The sequence below is a fragment of the Sphaeramia orbicularis genome, chromosome 15 (genome assembly GCF_902148855.1).
Source record: "Sphaeramia orbicularis chromosome 15, fSphaOr1.1, whole genome shotgun sequence".
NCBI classification, from domain to species: Eukaryota; Metazoa; Chordata; class Actinopteri; order Kurtiformes; family Apogonidae; genus Sphaeramia; species Sphaeramia orbicularis.
In genome coordinates, this window is record NC_043971.1 from 49,372,377 (window position 1) to 49,392,000 (window position 19,624).

The window sequence follows — 19,624 nt, forward strand, 5'->3', positions numbered from 1 at the left end:
TGTTCCACCTGTGAATGAAGCCTCAGTTGAATGTGTGAGGTTTGAAGGTTCTATTTGTAACGTTAATGTGTCCACATGTGACCTGGATCTGATCTGTTCCAGACAGTCTGAACAGCACTAATCTGATCCAGACCACTGTCATATGTGGTCCTAAATCTGATCCAGACCACTGTCATATGCGGTCCTAAACCTGATCCAGACCACTTTCATATGTGGCCCTAAATCTGACCCGGACCACTTTCATATGCGGTCCTAAATCTGACCTGGACCACAGTCATATGCGGTCCTAAATCTGACCTGGACCACTGTCATATGTGGTCCTATATCTGACCCGGACCACTGTCATATATGGTCCTAAATCCGACACCCAGACCACTTTCATACGCAGTCCTAAATCTGATCCAGAACACTTTACTATGCGGTCCTAAATCTGACCTGGACCACTTTCATATGCGGTCCTAAATCTGACCCGGACCACTTACATATACGGTCCAAAATCTGACCCAGACCACAGTCATATGCGATCCTAAATCTGACCCGGACCACTGTCATATGTGGTCCTATATCTGACCTGGACCACTGTCATATATGGTCCTAAATCTGACACCCAGACCACTTTCATATGCAGTCATAAATCTGATCCGGACCACTTTCATATGCGGTCCTAAATCTGACCCAGACCACTTTCATATGCGGTCCTAAATCTGACCCGGACCACTGTCATATGTGGTCCTAAATCTGATCTGTATCTGATATTTGACAGTGTGACTTCAGTCTTAAAGTCCGTGTCGCATTTATCCAACCTTTACGTCACTGAAATGCGACAAACGTCCCAGTTCTTCGTCCTCCATATTTCCTTCTGTAAACAGTGTGTGTCTGCGTGGTCTCATATTCTATCAGGACCTCTTCAGTACATGTGGGTCACTTCAGGACCTCTTTAGTGCATGTGGGTCACTTCAGGGTCACATTCAGTTCAGACTAAAAACTGATAGAAGTTGCATTTAATGTATAATATGAACCACCACACAAAAAAAATCAGATCTCACCTAAAAAATCCAAATAGTGCATCAGACCTGCTGTGAACAGAGCTTTTATCCAATCACAGTCCATATCTGACTTCTGTCAGTGATCAAAAGGAACTAGACTGATATCTGGAACCATTTACATGTTCTAAATCATCAACAGATGGACGAGTAGAAGGAAAGGAACAGGTAGAATACTTCAAAAAATTACGCAAAAAGTAAAAAATCTAAATTTCTCAAAACTGTGACCAAACTTTGTCCCCCCCCACACACACAAAAAAAAAAAAAAACCCCAAAAAACAAAAAAACAAAACATAAAATATTAAATTAATCTGAGCCAAACATTGGGAAAAAACGGGATAATTATGTGAAACAATACATGCCAAATGCTACCATGGTGATATAATAGGAGACTATTCGATTTAATATGTACTTTTAAATTTTTTTATTTTCAGTCTTTATAAATATCCCTCGTAATCTTTCTTTTCTATTGAATGTTATACGGAGCTAGATATGTCCATGCGGTTCTCTCTGGATGTTTGAAGAAAAGAAAAAAATTAAATAAAAAATTTTCCAATCCCTAAGAACAGAGACAATCAGAAATGTATTAGCCTCACTGAGCCTTGTTTCGATGGAGAGTGTTTTTCTAGAACAGGGCTGTCAAACGCATTTTAGTTCAGTTCCACATTCAGCTAAATTTGATCTGCAGTGGGCCGAACCAGTCAAAAAATAACATAATAATATATAAATAATGTCAACTCCAAACTTTTCTCTATGTTTTAGAGCAAAAAAAGTAAATTCACATTATGAAAAGCTTTACATCTACAAACTGTCCTTTCAAATGATGTGAATAAAATGAACAAACTGAAAAAATAAGAGTAATTTTAATAATATTATGCCTCAGTTTATCATTTACACATGTACATTATAACTTACAGATCACAGTGGATCTACAAACACACAAAACATTTAAAAACAGGTGGAATATTATTAAAATTAAAAAAAAAAAAACAAACTCTTAAGATATTTCAGGCTGTTCATATTTGTTCAGGTTATTCACATTTTTTTGCAAAATTATAATTTGTTTTAGTGCAAATACATGAAAATATTAACATTTACAAAGAGAAAAAATTGGAGTTGTCATTATTTCTATGTTATTATGATAGTAGTTGACTGGTCCTATTCACTTTAGATTGTACTGGTCTGAATGTGGAACCTGAACTGAAAGGATTGTTAATTATCTCGTCTGCCTGTCTGTCTGTGTGCAAGATAACTCAAAAAGCTATGGACGGATTTGGATGAAAATTTCAGGAAATATTGATACAGGCACAAGGAACAAATGATTAAATTTTGGTGGTGATCAGGGTGGAGAGGGGGCTGTGATCTGCCTTGGCGGAGGTCTGCGCGCTCCAAGTGCTTTTCTAGTTTCTTAGTGTAATTTTTGCATTTCACAAATTCATCCCAAGGGCTGGACTGGACCCTTTGGTGGGCCGGATTTGGCCCCCGGGCCACATGTTTGACACCTGCGAAATAGAATGTGAACACTGTGAGGAATATGTGGCAAACTGATGTGACTGGAAAATGTTGTGTCTCTAACGCTTCAATTTAAAAAAAAAAAAGAATCAGTAGTTTAGCCAGAGACGATGTTTGAATAAATCACTAATGAAGACGATGCCTTCATAATGGAAGGTGACCGATCGACCAATGAGGTAAAAGGAAGGTGTGATACCCACCAGACATGAAGGTGAAGCCCCCCGGCAGCTGCATGACCCCCGTGGAGGCGGCGGCGGTCTTCAGGACGGTGCCATTGGCGCTGATGCTGCTGTTGGCCGAGGTGGGGGCCAGGTAGTTGGTGATGGGGAAGGACGGCCCGCTGCTCACCTGCATGGTAGTGGACGTGGTGGGCGCCGTGGACGGGGCGCTGCTGGCGGCGCCCGGCAGGTTCGCCACCGTGAAGGTTGGCTTCAGCGTGTCCTGAGGAGGAAGAGGAGAAGGAGACGATGAAGAGGAGGGGGCGGGTCAGACCTGGGGGGGGGGTCCAAGGTTCTAAAAGTTTTGGATTTTTCATTTTAGTTTAGTTTTAACTTTTTTTTCTCTAATTGAGTTAATTTTAATTAGTTTTCAGAGCAGGTTTGCTAGTTTTTATTAGTTTTCATTTTTTTCTAAATGCTTAGTTTTAGTTTAGTTTTTGTATTAATTTTAGTTTTGTCTTATCTTTTCTCTTCTTCTCTGTCGTATTCAAATAAATCCCAGACAGGACTCTGCTGCTTTCTCCCAACTTTAGTCTCCATGTTTCCAGGTAGAGTGGGGACCAGAAGACGACTGGAAACCACAAGTGACCACAAGTGAGGGACCATCAAGTGCCGTATGGTGGCGCTAGCTAAAATTGCTAGAGTGAAATAAATTGCTTTCGTATCAATCCGACATTGACAAAGACAAAAACGAAGGGAATTTTATCCGTAATTTTTATCTGTTTTAGTTAGTTTTGTTAACACACAATACAGTTTCAGTTAGTTGTGTTTTTTTTCTTTTAATTATAGTTTTTATTTATTTCAGTTCACAAAAATGTCAATTCTAGTTTTCGTCATTTTGTTAGTTTTTGTTAATGATAAAAACCTTGCGGTAGTCTAGTTCTAGTGTCACTGTACAGATAAAACATCAACATCAAATATATTATGAAACAACTAATCATTTATTTATTCAACTTCAAACCTTCAAACAGCAGGATATTGAACATATTCAAATATTACAGATGATTTATAAAGCAACAATAATATGGATCCAAATCCCATTCCATGTGTGTAAACTCAGAGTCCTTCTGATGTCACAGGTCTGTGTACTAGTGAATGGACTAAAGGAGGACACATGGGACGTCTACATGGATGTGGGCTCTGTGTGTGTGTGTGTGTGTGTGTGTGTGTGTGTGGTAATTATGGGATGGACCTGATGGATTTCAGTTCTTTGGATTAGGGTTCAAATGCCTTCAGTGTAAATCCTTCAGTAATATTTAGTTCAGATGGTAGATCTGTTTGTGCTGGTGTTGATTCTTTAGTTCTAATGTGAATGTTCAATGTTCAACACATTTGGTTTAATGGAAGCAGAGGATCATGGGAAAAGCAGAGGCACTAAATAAACTTTGGCTTCTACAATATTTATGTATTGGTTTATATGTTTATTAGAATTATTGGACTGAGTGAAATGATTAATTTACAAATCACAATAAAACATTCATTCATTCATTTGTTTACTCATTCATTCATGTGTTCATTCACTCATTAATTCATTTGTTCATTCAGTCACTCATCTACTCATCTATTCATTCATTCACTCACTCACTCATCCACTGTTCACTCACACATGCACTCATTTATTAATTCATTCATTCATTCCTTTATTCAGTAATTTATTCATTCCTTTGTTCGTTCATTCATTCATTCACTCATGCATTCATTCACTCATGTATTCATTTATTTATTCACTCATTTGTTCATTCATTCAGTCATTTATTCATTCATTTGTTCGTTCATTCATTGATTCAGTCATTTATTCACTCTTTGTTCATTCATTCAGTCATTTATACATTCATTTGTTTGTTTGTTCATTCATTCATTCCTTCACTCATACGTTCACTCATTCATTCATTCCTTCAGACCTGTATTGGGCTTCATCATGTTTGTTTTTTGCACAGACCTAAAGACATGAAAATTTGAATTCTGGGTAATGTAGTCTGTGGTGTTTGAATGTGTTGTAAAAACACTGCCGTGTCTTAGTGTCTCTGTTAGTGAACGATGTTAACATCCAGATGAAAGGAGGTGAAGATGATAAGGCTGAAACAGATGGACAGATGTGGTCCTCACTAACCCACAGGTGGAGTTAGTTGGACACATGTGGTCCTCACTAACCCACAGGTGGAGTCAGTGGAGCTGTGGACAAACCTCTGTTGGTTTTTATATGTGACTGATTACATGGGTGAGAGGTGGAGGATCCAGTCTGAACTCCACTGATAAGACCTCATGGGACAAACACAGAGACATTCAGTGTCTGAAACTGAGGAGACGTGACTGGAGGACGAACACATGAAGGCGTCCTCCGCTCCTCCGTCTGCAGGTGGTGGTTCATGCAGATGGAGAAGCAGGTGCTGGATTATGCAACAGTCAACAACACGACAAAAACCAGAACAGGTCCAGAGACTGAGCCTGGACCGGTCCTGGGTGTAGACCCAGTCCTGGGCGCACACCCAGTCCTGCTGACACTGACAGTCCAAGGTCCTTTACCCCTTTAGTTAAACAGCAGCTGGAAAAGGCCAAGGGGGAGGGGCCTCAGGACGAACCACAGGGTGAGGCCGTTCACCAAGAAGGGAAACCAAGAATTCAGTCCAGACCAAGGTTCTAATAGTTTTGGATTTTTCATTCTAGTTTACTTTTATTTAGTTTTGATTTTTTTTCTCCCCTCTAATTCAGTTAGTTTTAATTAGTTTTTAGAGCAGGTTTGATAGTTTTTATTAGTTTTCATTTTTTTCTAAATGCTTAGTTTTAGTTTAATTTTATTATTTTTTTTAAATATCTTTTCTCTTCTTCTCCGTCATATTCAAATAAATCCCAGACAGGACTCTGCTGCTTTCGCCCAACTTTAGTCTATGTTTCCAGGTAGAGTGGGGACCAGAAGACGACTGGAAACCACAAGTGACGGACCGTCAAGTGTCGTATGGTGCTGCTAGATAAAATTGCTAGAGCAAAATAAATCGATTTCTTATCAATCCGACATTGACAAAGACAAAAATGAAGGGAATTTTATCGATAATTTTTATCCGTTTTTGATAGTTTTGTAAACACACAATACAGTTTCAGTTAGTTATCGTTTTTTTCTGTCGTAGTTTTTTTTTTATTTCAGTTAGCGAAAATGTTTTTACAATTCTAGTTTTGTTATTTCGTTAATGATAATAACCTTTGTCCAAACGTCCATGTACTGTTCAGATATCAGAAACATTATTCAGATATTTAAAGGAGCTGAATGTAAGACTGATGTCCCATTAACCCTTAAACGTCCCTAAATATCCCTGACTGTCCCTAAATGTTCCCCACATGAATGAATCCTGTTCCTTTCTAACCCTGCTCTCACTCACAGTAGTCGTCCACTATATTCTCATTTCCAGCTCAGTGTCAGCCCACACTAATGTTTATGATGTCATTGTGTGTTTTGGTCTGATGCCCCGCCCATCACCTATCAGCCAATCACAGAGTCAGTAGTGTTTGTTCATCCAAGTTGGCAGTTCAACTGAGCTGCATCTGAACATTTCTGATCATAAGTGTGTGACATTACTAAACCTAAAAGGACTTTGATTATTCCAAATAAGTGACAGAGACAAAGTCAGACACAGAACCTGGATCTGTAGCAGAAGGTTTAAAAACATGGAGATGGATGAAAGGAGAAGAATTTGAAGAATGACGCTGACTCTCCTGGGACAGAGAAGACAGTTAAGGGTTACATATGTGATTGACAGCTGTCATAGGTGTGACTTTGTCTAATTCTGGTTTTAAATGTGAACATTCTTCAGATTTGTTCGCTAATGTTTCAGGTGATGAAAACAAATGAATCCACAAAAGCATTGATAAAACATCCACTGAACAGTCAAAATGTGTGTCATCATTCAGAAGGAGAAGAAGAACAAACTGAAACAAACAATAAAAGACTAAAGTTTACAGAATTAAAACAGAAAAAGAATTAAACTCAACAGAAGGTTAACTAAACATAAGGACAAAAAATGAACCAAACTATTTATATAATATCTGTGAAGTGGGAACTTGACTCCAGTTTTTTACTTTAGCCTTATTTTTTGTCTTATAAATTTAATTTTATATTCTCAGACAACATTTGACTCTTTTTTAAAAAAAACATAAATTAACATTAATCTTGAAAATATTTGAGTAAATTGGACATTTCCCCTCAAAGTAATATTCCCTAAATGTACTGAAGCTCCAACATGCTGTTATAAACTGATAGTATCAGTATCAGTCTGAGGTGGACTCACCTTCCAGTTCCATTTAGTGATTACTGACTGAATCTGAGGTTCAGACATTTATTTATTGTTATGGATCAGTTCAAACATTACAATTATTTCATTTCCAACAGTCTGGTCTTATATCATCAATCCTCCATTTGTTCTTCATTCTGGTCAATTTTATGACTGTGATCGTCAGTAGCAGTAGACTGACACCTGGGGGGGGGGACAGCTGAGGGTCCAGACAGCTGGATGGAAACCTGAGGCCCTCAGAGGGGGAGTTAACTCCTTCAACACCAGCTGAGGAGGCAGCAGGAGGCCACGTGGAGACACCACACCATCTGACCACAAATGAGTCAACCAACACTGACGTCAAATAAAACACACAGAGTTAGAGTTAGGCTAACTCTAACCCTAACACTACGTCAAATAAAACACACAAGGTTAGAACTAGGGCTGTTAGAAAATATCAGTTCCGCAATATATCGTGATATTTCATTTCATAATACTGTATCGATATTAAAAAGTACTGTACCGATATTTTTAGGTATTTATTCAAATGCAGATATTGTGGAGGTTCATTTTAGTTTTTCTTTTTTGTTTATATTTTATTTATCATTATTATTTAACACTCTTATTAAATAATGATAGTTCCTTTGTTGGGATTGAACTCAAATAATGTTCTGATGTTAGTTCTGAACTAACAGAATATGAACATTTGAACATAATTTTAAACTGTAATGTCTGTAAAACAGAATTTCAGTTTGAACACAGGAACATTTTGTGATATAGCATTAGATCCTGTTGTGATCAAATAAAATGTGTTTAGTATTTGTGCAGATTTCTGCTGTAATTCAATTCTTCAAGGAAATAATAATAATAATAATAAAAAGAAACTAACTAAAAAATGCGTTTTTAACAGTATTATGATATATTGTGATATATCGTATTGTGATCCTAGTATTGTGATTTGTAACGTATCGCCACATTCATGCCAATACACACCCCTAGTTAGAACAAGGGTTAGAGTTAGAATTAGAGTTAGTTAGGGTTAGAGTTAGAATTAGGGCTTGGCTAACTAACCCCAACGCTCAGACTGACGTCAAATAAAACATCCATAAAATACGAGATACTCAGTCAAAGACACACATCCACCCTGAGGGTTAGAGTTAGGCTAACTCTAACCCTAACTCTAACTAACCCTAACCCTGGACAGAAACAGATTGAAGAACAACTCAAAGATTCAATAACAGAATATAAAACCATCTATAAACCATCTCTATATAAAACATCTATATATAAAACCATCAATAACCCATCTCTATATAAAACATCTATATATAAAACCATCTAAAAACCATCTATATATAAAACATCTATATATAAAACCATCTATAAACATCTATATATAAAAACATCTATAAATATCTATATATAAAACATCTATATATAAAACCATCAATAAACCATCTCTATATAAAACATCTATATATAAAACCATCTAAAAACCATCTATATATAAAACATCTATATATAACACCATCTATAAACATCTATATATAAAAACATCTATAAATATCTATATATAAAACATCTATATATAAAACCATCAATAAACCCTCTATATAAAAAACCATCTATAAGCCATCTATATATAAACCATCTATAAAACATCTATATATAAAACAATCAATAAGCCATCTATATATAAAGCCATCTATAGGAACCATCTATATATACAACCATCTATAAACCATCTATATATAAAACCATATATACACCATCTATATATACAACATCTATATATAAAACCATCAATAACCCATCTATACATAAAGCCATCTATAGAAACCATCTATATATATATATAAAACATCTGTAAGCCATCTATATATAAACCATCTATAAACCATCTATATATAAAACATCTATATATAAAACCATCAATAACCCATCTATACATAAAGCCATCTATAGAAACCATCTATATATAAAAACCATCTATATATAAACCATCTAGAAACCATCTCTAGATAAATCATCTATATAACCTAAAAGGTGAAACTGAAGCTCTTTTCCAACTTTTCTTCTCCCACAATGAGAAATAAAAATAATAAGACAAAACAACAAACTTTACAATATTAAACATAAAATCGATGAGGAATTAAACAAAACAGGGCAACAAATGAACACCAAAGCCTCCAAAATAAATTACAATCTTTAACTAAACTGGACAAAAACTGAACAAAACAACACATATAATAAATGTTTGTGAATGTGAACCCAGGTTTTTAGTGTACAGTTATATTTGTTGTGTAAATTAACCTCTTTATTCTCACACAATATTTGAGCCTTTTCATGTAAATGTACAACATTAAACATGAACATAAATGAGTAAATTATATTTACTTCTTCCCAAAATGTACTTAAAATGACCTGTTGAATGAGCACTGATGACATGCTGTAAACCATTAGTATGAACAGAATGTGGATTTAATCAAGTAATAGTAGAATAAGGAAGTTTGACCATGAATGACCTAGATATCAGAGGTGAATTTATGTTCCAGTTCAGTTCTTTAATTAAAAGTACACAGGTATTAGCATCAACATACACTAATATTTAAACCAAAGGACCAACATTAGGACTAAAATGATCCATGTCAAAGTGCAGAGTTTGAAGTGAAATGGGAGGATCTGCTCCGACTCTGAGCTGACTGCTTCTTCTGGGACCGACACTGGTTCAAATGCTACTATCTCTGACCTACATACGAGGCGTTCACTGACCCACTGCTTTGTGTGTCCATCTCCGTGCGTCTGCAGTTCAAGTGGCCGTTCTATAAACAGACGCTGGCTTTTGGTTGGGAGTGGAGGCAGTGCATAGTAAACATAGGCGGCCGTGCTGTCATGCATTCCATCAGAGCACCAGTGACACAAACATCCACATGGTGCGTTCAATGTCACTTCCTCTACAGTCCTGTCCATGTCCTGCTGCTCAGACTAACACATGCATCAGATCACTGTGGACATGAGGGCACAAAGTGACCCCCCCTCACACACACACACATACACACACAGAGAACTATATATAGGTCCAACATATGGACACCTGGTGGCTGTTGGACACTGAGACAAAGATCAGAGAAAATATGAAGATGCATCAATAGTGAAAGTGTGTTTGTACATAGAAGAGGGTGCAAGTCAGAAGCAGAACACTTTAGAAATCTGAGGGGAAACTGCATGGTCCAGTTACTCCATTCAGGTAAAGAAAAGGAAGAAAAACCGTTATTTGTACAATATGTACCAGACCTCAGGTGTCAAATATGTGGCCCAGGGGCCAAAACCAGCCTGTCAAAGGGTCCAAAACCGGCCCGTCAGAGGGTCCAAAACCAGCCCGTCAAAGGGTCCAAAACCCGTCAGAGGGTCCAAAACCGGCCCAACAAAGGCTCCAAAACCAGCCTATCAAACATGAGCTTGACAGCCCTGGACTAGACATTATATTCCCAATATGATCCTTAAAATAAATATACATGTATAAGTGTCCAAAAGCTGTGTTCAAGTCACAGACACTGAGTGTTAATCGTTAGACAGAAATGACTGAAAATACACAAAAACCTAAAATAAAAACTGACTCAAATACAAACACATCTCCTTGGTTTGTCATGTAGCTTTAAGTTCCCTTCCTGTCTTCTTTTCAACACTTTCCATTAGCCGTTAGCTTAAAACAAACCTGTGAGTCGTTAATTTACTACTGATGAGCGAACAGCTGACAGTAAAAATACTAAGTAGCACAATAAGTGAAGTGAATGTCAACAGTCGGATACTTTTCAGTAACTGTCAAATTTTTACTTAACTACTGATTAGCTTTTGCTAGCAGTTAGCTTACTACAGGCCTAGTAGCCGTTATCTGACTGTAAGCTAACGGGCAAATATTTACACAGTTACAAGAGTGTGTCAGGTTTTAGCTAACATTCGGTTAAACTTTTACTCGAGTACAGATATCAGGTCATCTTTGACTACTAGTAGTAAACTAAGGGCAGACACCACCCTTCTATTACAGTCCAACGTTCTGTTAACTTCTGTGTAATGTTAGCCCTTAGCTTTATACCTGTAGGTTAACATTACTACCACAGTCACTACTGTAAGAGTTCAGAGTTGGACACCTTTTAAACCAACATGATGTTCAGTTTTTACTCAACTGCTAACAGGAAGCTTTATTGAACAACTGGAAGTAAATCTAGTGGCTAATATTACACAATGATCTGATTAGGAGAAAACAAAACCTGAATCCAGAAGTGTTAGCTGTTAGCATACCAGTAGAAAGTCATCAAATGACAGGAAAAACATCTTCACAGTAACTGATGTCAGCACGTCCACAGTGACAATTAAGTCAAAATCCAACAGAATGGTAATTAAATCATGAATTTAAATAATTGAGTAATATTAGCCAATAGCTTACTACCAGCAAGCTAACTTTACTACCAGTAAGCTAACATTACTAACAGCAAGCTAACATTACTAACAGCAAGCTAACATTACTACCAATAAGCTAACATTACTAACAGCAAGCTAACATTACTAACAGTGAGCTAACATATAAGCTAACAGCAAACAAGTTGGACACTTTTTTTGTCAACATGATGTTCAGTTTTACTCAAGTACGGATTTAAAGCATTTTTAGTACAAAGTAAAGTTAGCATTTTTATTAGCAGGAAATAAAAATTGGACAAAGTTTTAGCTGTTAGCTCATCAGTAGTAAGCTAGCAGGCAAAAGATTTAGACAGCAGTTAATGTCAACGTGGATTTTTAAGATTTTTTATGGAGGATTCTGTTAGGTTTCTGTAAATTGACTTAGAGTCTGGTTTTGACCAACTCTATATATAAAATGTCAAGAGATAACTTTTTTTGTGATCTGGCACTATATAAATAAAATTTGATTGATTGAGTGATTTAATTGGTTTTCCCCTGTAAGTCGATTTGGAAAAAAGCGTCTGCCAAATGCGTAAACATAAACATAAACATAATTAACTACTGAAAAAACGTGTATTGTTAACCATTACATTCCCATCGATAAACTAACAATACTAGAAGTTACAAGTAAAGTGTAGCTGATGAGAATGAATAACTTTATCCATTACGACGATTAGGAAGAGTGTTATTACTAATGCTTTAACCAAATCTGTAGCAGCTTTATTCTAACTCAACATGACTTCAATCTTTCATGTGTTCAAACTGTATATGAAGACACACAGAACCACTAAATTCTACTAAACAATCCTGAATAAAACAGATAATATCTGTGAATGTTATTTACTGATGGTGAGGACGATACTGACATTTGAACAGTAATAACAGATTAATCAATGACTAAACCACAACAGGATGTTTGGGAGAAAAACTGATGCCAACAAGAGCCAATCACTAATATTAATAATTTCAAAACTGGAAGCAGTAAGTGTGAAAAAAAAACACAGCTGAAAAAAGTACTGTTAAATATTTCCAGATCAGTTCAGCTGCTTAGAATTTTTTTTTATTTTGGTCTGATTTATTTGCTCACTTTGTTTCCATTACGTGAAAATTAGTTTCAAACAGGGGTGTAAGAAAATATCGTTTCTGCAATATATCACAATATTTCGTTTCACAATACTTTATTGATATTAAAAAATACTGTATTGATATTTTTAGGTAACCTACTATAATGGACGTTCTGTGTCTGGCGCGTCTTTGTCCGACGCATGTCTGACGCGTGTCCCGATGTTGCAGCACGGGAGGGCGCTATCATACAATGGCACCACGGGTACAATGCCACTAGTTTATTCAAATGCAGATACTGTGGAGCTTCATTTCTGTTTTTTTGTTTATACCTTATTATTATTTAACACTCTTTTATTCAGTAATGTTTGTTCCTTTGTTGGGATTGAACTAAAATAATTTTCTGATGCTAGTTCTGAACAAATAGAATATGAACATTTGAACAGGATCTTAAACTGTAATGTCTGTAAAACAGAATTTCAGTTTGAACACAGGAACATTTTGTGATGTAACATTAGATCCTGTTGTGGTCAAATAAAAATGTGTTTAGTATTTGTGCAGATTTCTGGTGTCATTCATTTCTCTCAGGAAATAATCATAAAAAACCCCCCAAAAACAAAAGAATGGCCTTTTTGACAGCATCATGACATATTGTGATATATCATATTGTGATCCCAGTATTGTGATTTGGATCGTATCGCCAGATTCTTGCCGATACACAGCCCTAGTTTCAAAGAGGCATAATGTTTTTTTCAATTAATTCAATTATTTAGTTTTCAGCCAAAATAAAAGGTCTGATAAAACCCACTATCACAGATACTGAGCCGATACACAGTGGTTCCACAGAAAAACAGTCATGATATTTAAATTCCACACATAAATGAATGACTAAAACCTCACAGACGGACGGACAGTCGAACAAACATAAGTAAACGGAATCACCCCTCAGTCTAATGAGGCTCCACCAAATGAATCCACTGTTTTATCATGTGTAGTCTGACAGAACCCTAATAAAACCACAGCCCCACAGTCGACGGGTTCGTCTTATTTACACAGACCAGAGGAAACGAGTGTGAGGACGAGGTGAGACCCATTTGTCAAAGCACAAAGGCGGCAAAACAAGAAGCTGTCTGCTCTTTTTTTTTTCTTCCCCCAATTGCGCTGCTTTCCAACATTTAGTACGTTCTATATATGGTCAAAGAGTAAAAGCTGTGTGTGTGTGTGTGTGTGTGTGTGTGTGTTCACATACATCATATACGAAGCGACCCAAACCAGAGGCTAATTAACCAGAAGGACACAGATGATTCTCTATTCACAGGGGATTAATCATTCCAAATTGAAGGTGACAACTGGTGGGTTAGGGTGGTGCTGGTTGGAGGGTCCATTGTGCACTTTTACTGGTGGCTGGTCCTGCCCCCCCCCCGCCACCCCCCCCACTCACCCCCACCCCCCCTAATCTCCCATTTGCTGGCTCCCATCTCAGGCCTGTCACTCTGCCAGCAACATGGAATTTGCTTCTCCATTTGGGACGGCTAAAAAAGGCAAGGCAGCCCAAGAGGAGGAGGTGCAGCCAATGGCGGCTGACCCGTCCAGTTGCTTGCTGTAAAATAGGAGTGAGTGGAGGGAGGGGGGGGTTAGGGGGTTTCAGCATGTGAGGGGGGGGTGACATAACGTTATTTTTCTCCCCCTCTAACCCAGACTTCATGCTCTGTGATAAGAGTCCAGATCTCAGAGAACGACTTCGACACCGTTCAACCAAAGCACCAGGATTCTACACATCTATGGTTTTTACTGCATTTAGATGTCAAGGACCCCACCGACACCAACACCACCACCCCCCAACACCAACAACATTCACAGAATTATGTCCAAACTAACACGCCAACCAGTAGTGGGACTGTTTTCTGTTCAGCATCACTTCCGACATCACAACAGCAAAGGAAATGTGATCTGTGCTAATGAGTGTAGCGATAAATAAACTGCACTGTGGTCATGAAAGAAAGAGAAGCAAAGGATGGAGTAAGGAGGAGGAAGAGGAGAAGGAGAAAGAGGAAGAGGAGGAGGAGGAAGAGGAGGAGGAGGAAGAGGAGAAGGAGGAGGAGGGGAAACCCAGACCAGGCTATGATACTGAGAATTCAACGCTCAGCTGGATCCTCCATGCGTCCGTGGGTTGTGGGATTTGCGGCGGCCTCCCTAAAATAACCTAAAAAGCATAAAAACATCTGTAGTGTAGACACGGCTAATAATAATAATGAGGACATAAATAATCTGAGACTCTCTGGACCCCGATCGGACACCGAGGAGGACCGAGCTACAGCGGATGAAGTGTTGAAGACCCTACATAACGTCCTTCAACTGTCCATGAAACGTCCTCTGCATGTTTACAGACTACATAATTCATGCATTCATTATTAATGATTCCATTTCAGTCTTCTTGAATCGAACCTTGGTTTCCTTCATGTCTCTGCTATTAAACAAAGGTTCCACTGTTGTGTTTCACACGGACCCTTAGTCCACACATGAGTCCAGGCCCAACCCCCAGTTGGACGTTAGCTCCATGTTCAGTTGGTCTAAATTCGTCAGACTGACCGGACAGATTAGAGATTAGAGACAGAACTGGACTGGTTTACATCTATACTTTTATATTTAGACTGTTGTCATCTAGTGTGTGTTTTTTTTTTTTTTTTTTAAATCTTGTTTTTTATTGTTACATCTTTGATCTTATTGTAACTTTAGTTGTCAGTTAGTTCTGCACATTCTCTTCTTTCCCAGTTCTACATTAGTCTCTTTTCCATTGAGCCTCATTGACTATTTGTAAACATAACTTTATAAATTTGTTTAATGGAAAAACGACAATTTGACCCAAACTCTAGTTTTTCTCTGAATAGTTGTTGTTGTTGGAGGTATTTGTTTGTAGTTAAATTGGTATATGACCCAAAACTGTAATGGAAAGACCTTTGAGTCCAACTAGAGTCACATGACCAAAACAAACAGATGTGGATGGATGTTAGAACAAGAGAAGAAGAGTTGAACCCAAACGTGTGTGTATGTGTGTGGCCACACCAGGAAACCACATCAGTTTAGAATTTAGGAGGAGATAGAGGAGGAACCAGCATTCTAGATTCAAAACAACACAGATTTATGTTCATGTTTATGGAAGGACTGACACTGACATCTACCAGAAGAAAGAAACTCATCAGCACATTTGGGATTGAATGGACAAACCAACATTACACACTTGTGTTTGGAACACATTTATATAAATATGGGACAGTTTAGCTCAGATGGACCATGGACCAAAGGGACTAATGTGTTCAACCTCTATAACTACAAAAAAAGCTACTATTTTCTGTCTCCAGCTTCTAAACCATTTAATGTCTTATGTTTCTGATGAGAAAATTAGGACACATTCCCGTTTTCCCTCAGAACACATTAAGGTCTAAATAGGGATGTAGCGATTACCAGTATAACGGTAAACTGCGGTACAATTGCAGACGGTTAGTATTACCGTTTTCTAATTCTAATTATCATGATAACCGTGTTTGATTACAGCACTTTTAGGGGAAAAACCCTACGTAAAGCTATGCTTTTATGTCAAATATTTGAGTATAGTTTTAATTTATTACAATTTAAATTTTATATACCTAATATTTGGAACCAATATTCACTTTTAAAGTCTCTGAAAAGGTTCGTTAAGCATCTTTGTGTTATGAAATTATATACATTTTTCAAATTGGATTTTATATTTTTTGTGTTTTTTGGCCTTTTATGTTTTTTATAGTAGGTTAAAGTGAAAAAATAACAGGCAGATGCGATAGATGAAGTTGTGCTGAAAAAAAAAAGATACCAAACATGGGTATAGGAAACATTTGTTTATATAGTATATAAAGGCAAAATCAAAAGTACTGAAAAACGGACAAAATAGGCTCAGACCACAAAGGGTTAATATTTGAATGTTTTTGCCAACAGAGGGTACATTGTGCCAATTATTTTATGTTTTTTTTGTGCTTTCTTTTTTTTCAAAATACAATTTCAGTTTCAATTATTTCAGTGTGTGTATAAGTACTTTTTGAACATTTTGAGCACAATTTAAACAATACTGCGATAATAAGGATAACCGTGATAATTTTGGTCACAATAACCGTGATATGAAATTTTCATATCATTACATCCCTAGGTCTAAACAGAGTCAATCTGAATTAAAGTCAAAATGGTTGAGGTTTGTAGAGTATGAACTAGGGCTGTGCAATTAATCGAAATTCAATTACGATTTTGATTATTACACGCAACGATTACAAAAATTATGTAATCGAGAAAAAACGATTATTAATTTTGAGTTGTTTTAATTCACACGCACGCAAGCTACCATGAGCTGCTCTGCCCCGCCCCCCTCTAAGCTACTGCTGCCAGCTAGCCGGCAGGTCCACCCCAAGAGGAAAGCTGTACCTAGCGGTCTGAAAAAATGGCAAGAGAATCCCAGCAGAAGTGCTTAGTAAACAAAAAAGGCAAGTCAAATTCAATTGTATGGAATCACTTTGGGTTTGATGAAGAAGACGAAGAGCAAAAACACATCACGTGCAAAAAGTGTTTCGTAGTTGTGCCCGCACCGACCGGTAACACAACAAACCTTTGTAACCATCTAAAGTTTAACCACTGCGACCTTTATCATAATCTTATGAAAAACTAAAACACAAAAACAACTCCGTCTACAACTTCGTCCGCAATGCAATCTTCAGTCTCCGAATCTCTTTGTCTGCAACTCCCGTATTAACCAAACCCTAACCCGTATAACCCTAACGTACGTATTCTAGATGGCTGATGTATACAGAAGGCCTTAACTGAAACCCCACGGCACGCCACTGAATTTACTATGTTTCATACTACATTGAACATACTTGAATTTATAATTTGCACTTTACGTGAGTTTTTTTTTTTTTATATTGCTACAGTTCTATGGCAAGTCTATAGCAGTTTAATTACAGTACACTATTTGTTTACAAAAGGAAACATACTTGAATTTACAGCACACTTATTTGCATTCAAAGATTTTTTTGTTTCGTACAAAAGTGAACATAGTTTGTTTTAGTGGTTAAAAGCTTTATTTATGTTTAAAGAGTATATTTTTACATTGTTTTGCAAGAAAAAAAATAAACAACTTTAAGGTTTACAAATAATCGTTTTTAATAATCGTGATTTCAATTATTGCTAAAATAATCGTGATTTTTTTTTTTTTCTTCTATAATGGAGCAGCCCTAGTATGAACACAGTCTGGATAATTTCAGACCAAATACAGGAAGTCAGGTGAGGTTATGGACACTAAAAAGAAGAAGAAACCCTGGTGGAATCCAGCACCAGCAGTGGACAGATGGACAAACCCACCCAGAACAAATGGAAACAGGGTTTAAAGGCCTTCAGGTTCAGGACGGCACCGCTTCCTCGCACCCGTTCTGCACATGCCCTGTTCGTTGTCCATTTTACAACACGACTTTAGATTTACTTCAGTCGGCCTGGAGTTTAGACTGGACTGGGCTCCAGTTAGATTAGATAACTCACCGACTTCTACAAGTTAATGCCCACATGACAACGCTGTCAATCTCAGAAAAAAAAAAAAAAAAAAAAAACAGCTGTAAATATTAAACGAGCCTGAGTTCATGGTTGATTTCATGTCGAGTTCAGGAGAGATTTGAAAGTTCACGACTTTAAGAGTAAAACCTTCAGCATCATTCATGTCAGTCCACCCCCCTTCACCCCCCCCCAAACCCTGGTGTGTTTAGATTACTCTGGACCATATGTATGACATACGAGTCCACATGAATCCAGTCCAGACTCACACACATACAACGTGGACATGAGTCCCTGAAACCTGGGACTGAGTCCACCTGTTCTGGTCCAACTACAACACATTTGACCATCAGAGGCACAACAGTTACATACGAGAAAAAAACAAAAAAACAAAACAGAACTACTGCATTAATACGACTAAAAGTGGACTTTAAAAGGACACGGCCATATGTGTTAGTTTGACTGTAATCTAACTTTTACTAACAGAATCAGATAATGTGATTAAAGTGGATCTACTGCATAAAAACAGAGCTGTCGGACTGGAACAGTGGACAAAAAACAAATGAGCATAAAATAATGAACAGAATACATGACAAAATGAATGAAACTGACCAAAAAAAGCATCAAAATGAATAAAATAAGCATAAAAATAAACCAAAAAAAAAAACAAAAACATAAAAATGAAGAAAAATGAGCCACACAAGCATAAAAATGAACCAAAAAAAGCATAAAATGAATAAAAAAGAGCAACATAAGCATCAAAATGACAAAAAAAAGCATTAAAATGAACCAAAAAAGCAACAAAATAACACAAAAAGCATAAAAATGAACTAAAAAAGCATAAAAATGAACAAAAATGAGCCACACAAGCATAAAAAATGAACAAAAAAAAAGCATAAAATGAATAAAAATGAGCCACACAAGCTTAAAAATGAACAAAAAAGCATAAAATGAATAAAAATGAGCAACACAAGCATCAAAATGATAAAAAAAAAAGCATCAAAATGAACCAAAAAAGCCTCAAATTGAACCACAAAAGCATAAAAATGAACAAAAATGAGCCAAACAAGCAAAGAAATGAACAAAAAAAGTATAAAAATTAACCAAAAAAGCAAAAATGAAAAAAAAAAACAAGAGACACACAAGCATAAAAATGAATTAAAAAAAGCATAAACTGAATAAAAATAAAGAAAACGAGCATCATGAGTAAAATACACAAAACAATTACAATAAACACAACAAAATGAACAACATACATAACACAATAAACAACCATGAACAAAATGAATCATCTAAAGGAATAAAGCACAGACTCAAACTAAACCTGTTGGTTTTCCTAGTGGGTCTAATGTGATTAAAGTGGATCTACTCCTGTATGAAACCAGACCAGTTGGACTTAAACCAGACCAGACGTTCTGACCCAACATCCAGCATCATCAGCACAAACACTAGAACAGACCTAAAGTACCTTATCTTACCTTATCTGATCTTGTTATATCATTGAATCGTATAT

At 36.8% G+C, this 19,624-nt stretch overlaps 1 protein-coding gene across 3 annotated transcripts in view; it reads right to left on the reverse strand.

Moving 5' to 3' along the window:
- srfb (serum response factor b) overlaps positions 1–19,624 on the reverse strand; it is a 52,222-nt gene that overhangs the window by 14,903 nt on the left and 17,695 nt on the right. For all 3 annotated transcript variants that reach the window (XM_030155809.1, XM_030155810.1, XM_030155811.1), the window contains exon 3: positions 2,756–2,996. In XM_030155809.1, the coding sequence (XP_030011669.1) occupies positions 2,756–2,996 (241 nt within the window). The remainder of the gene's footprint in view (positions 1–2,755; positions 2,997–19,624) is intronic.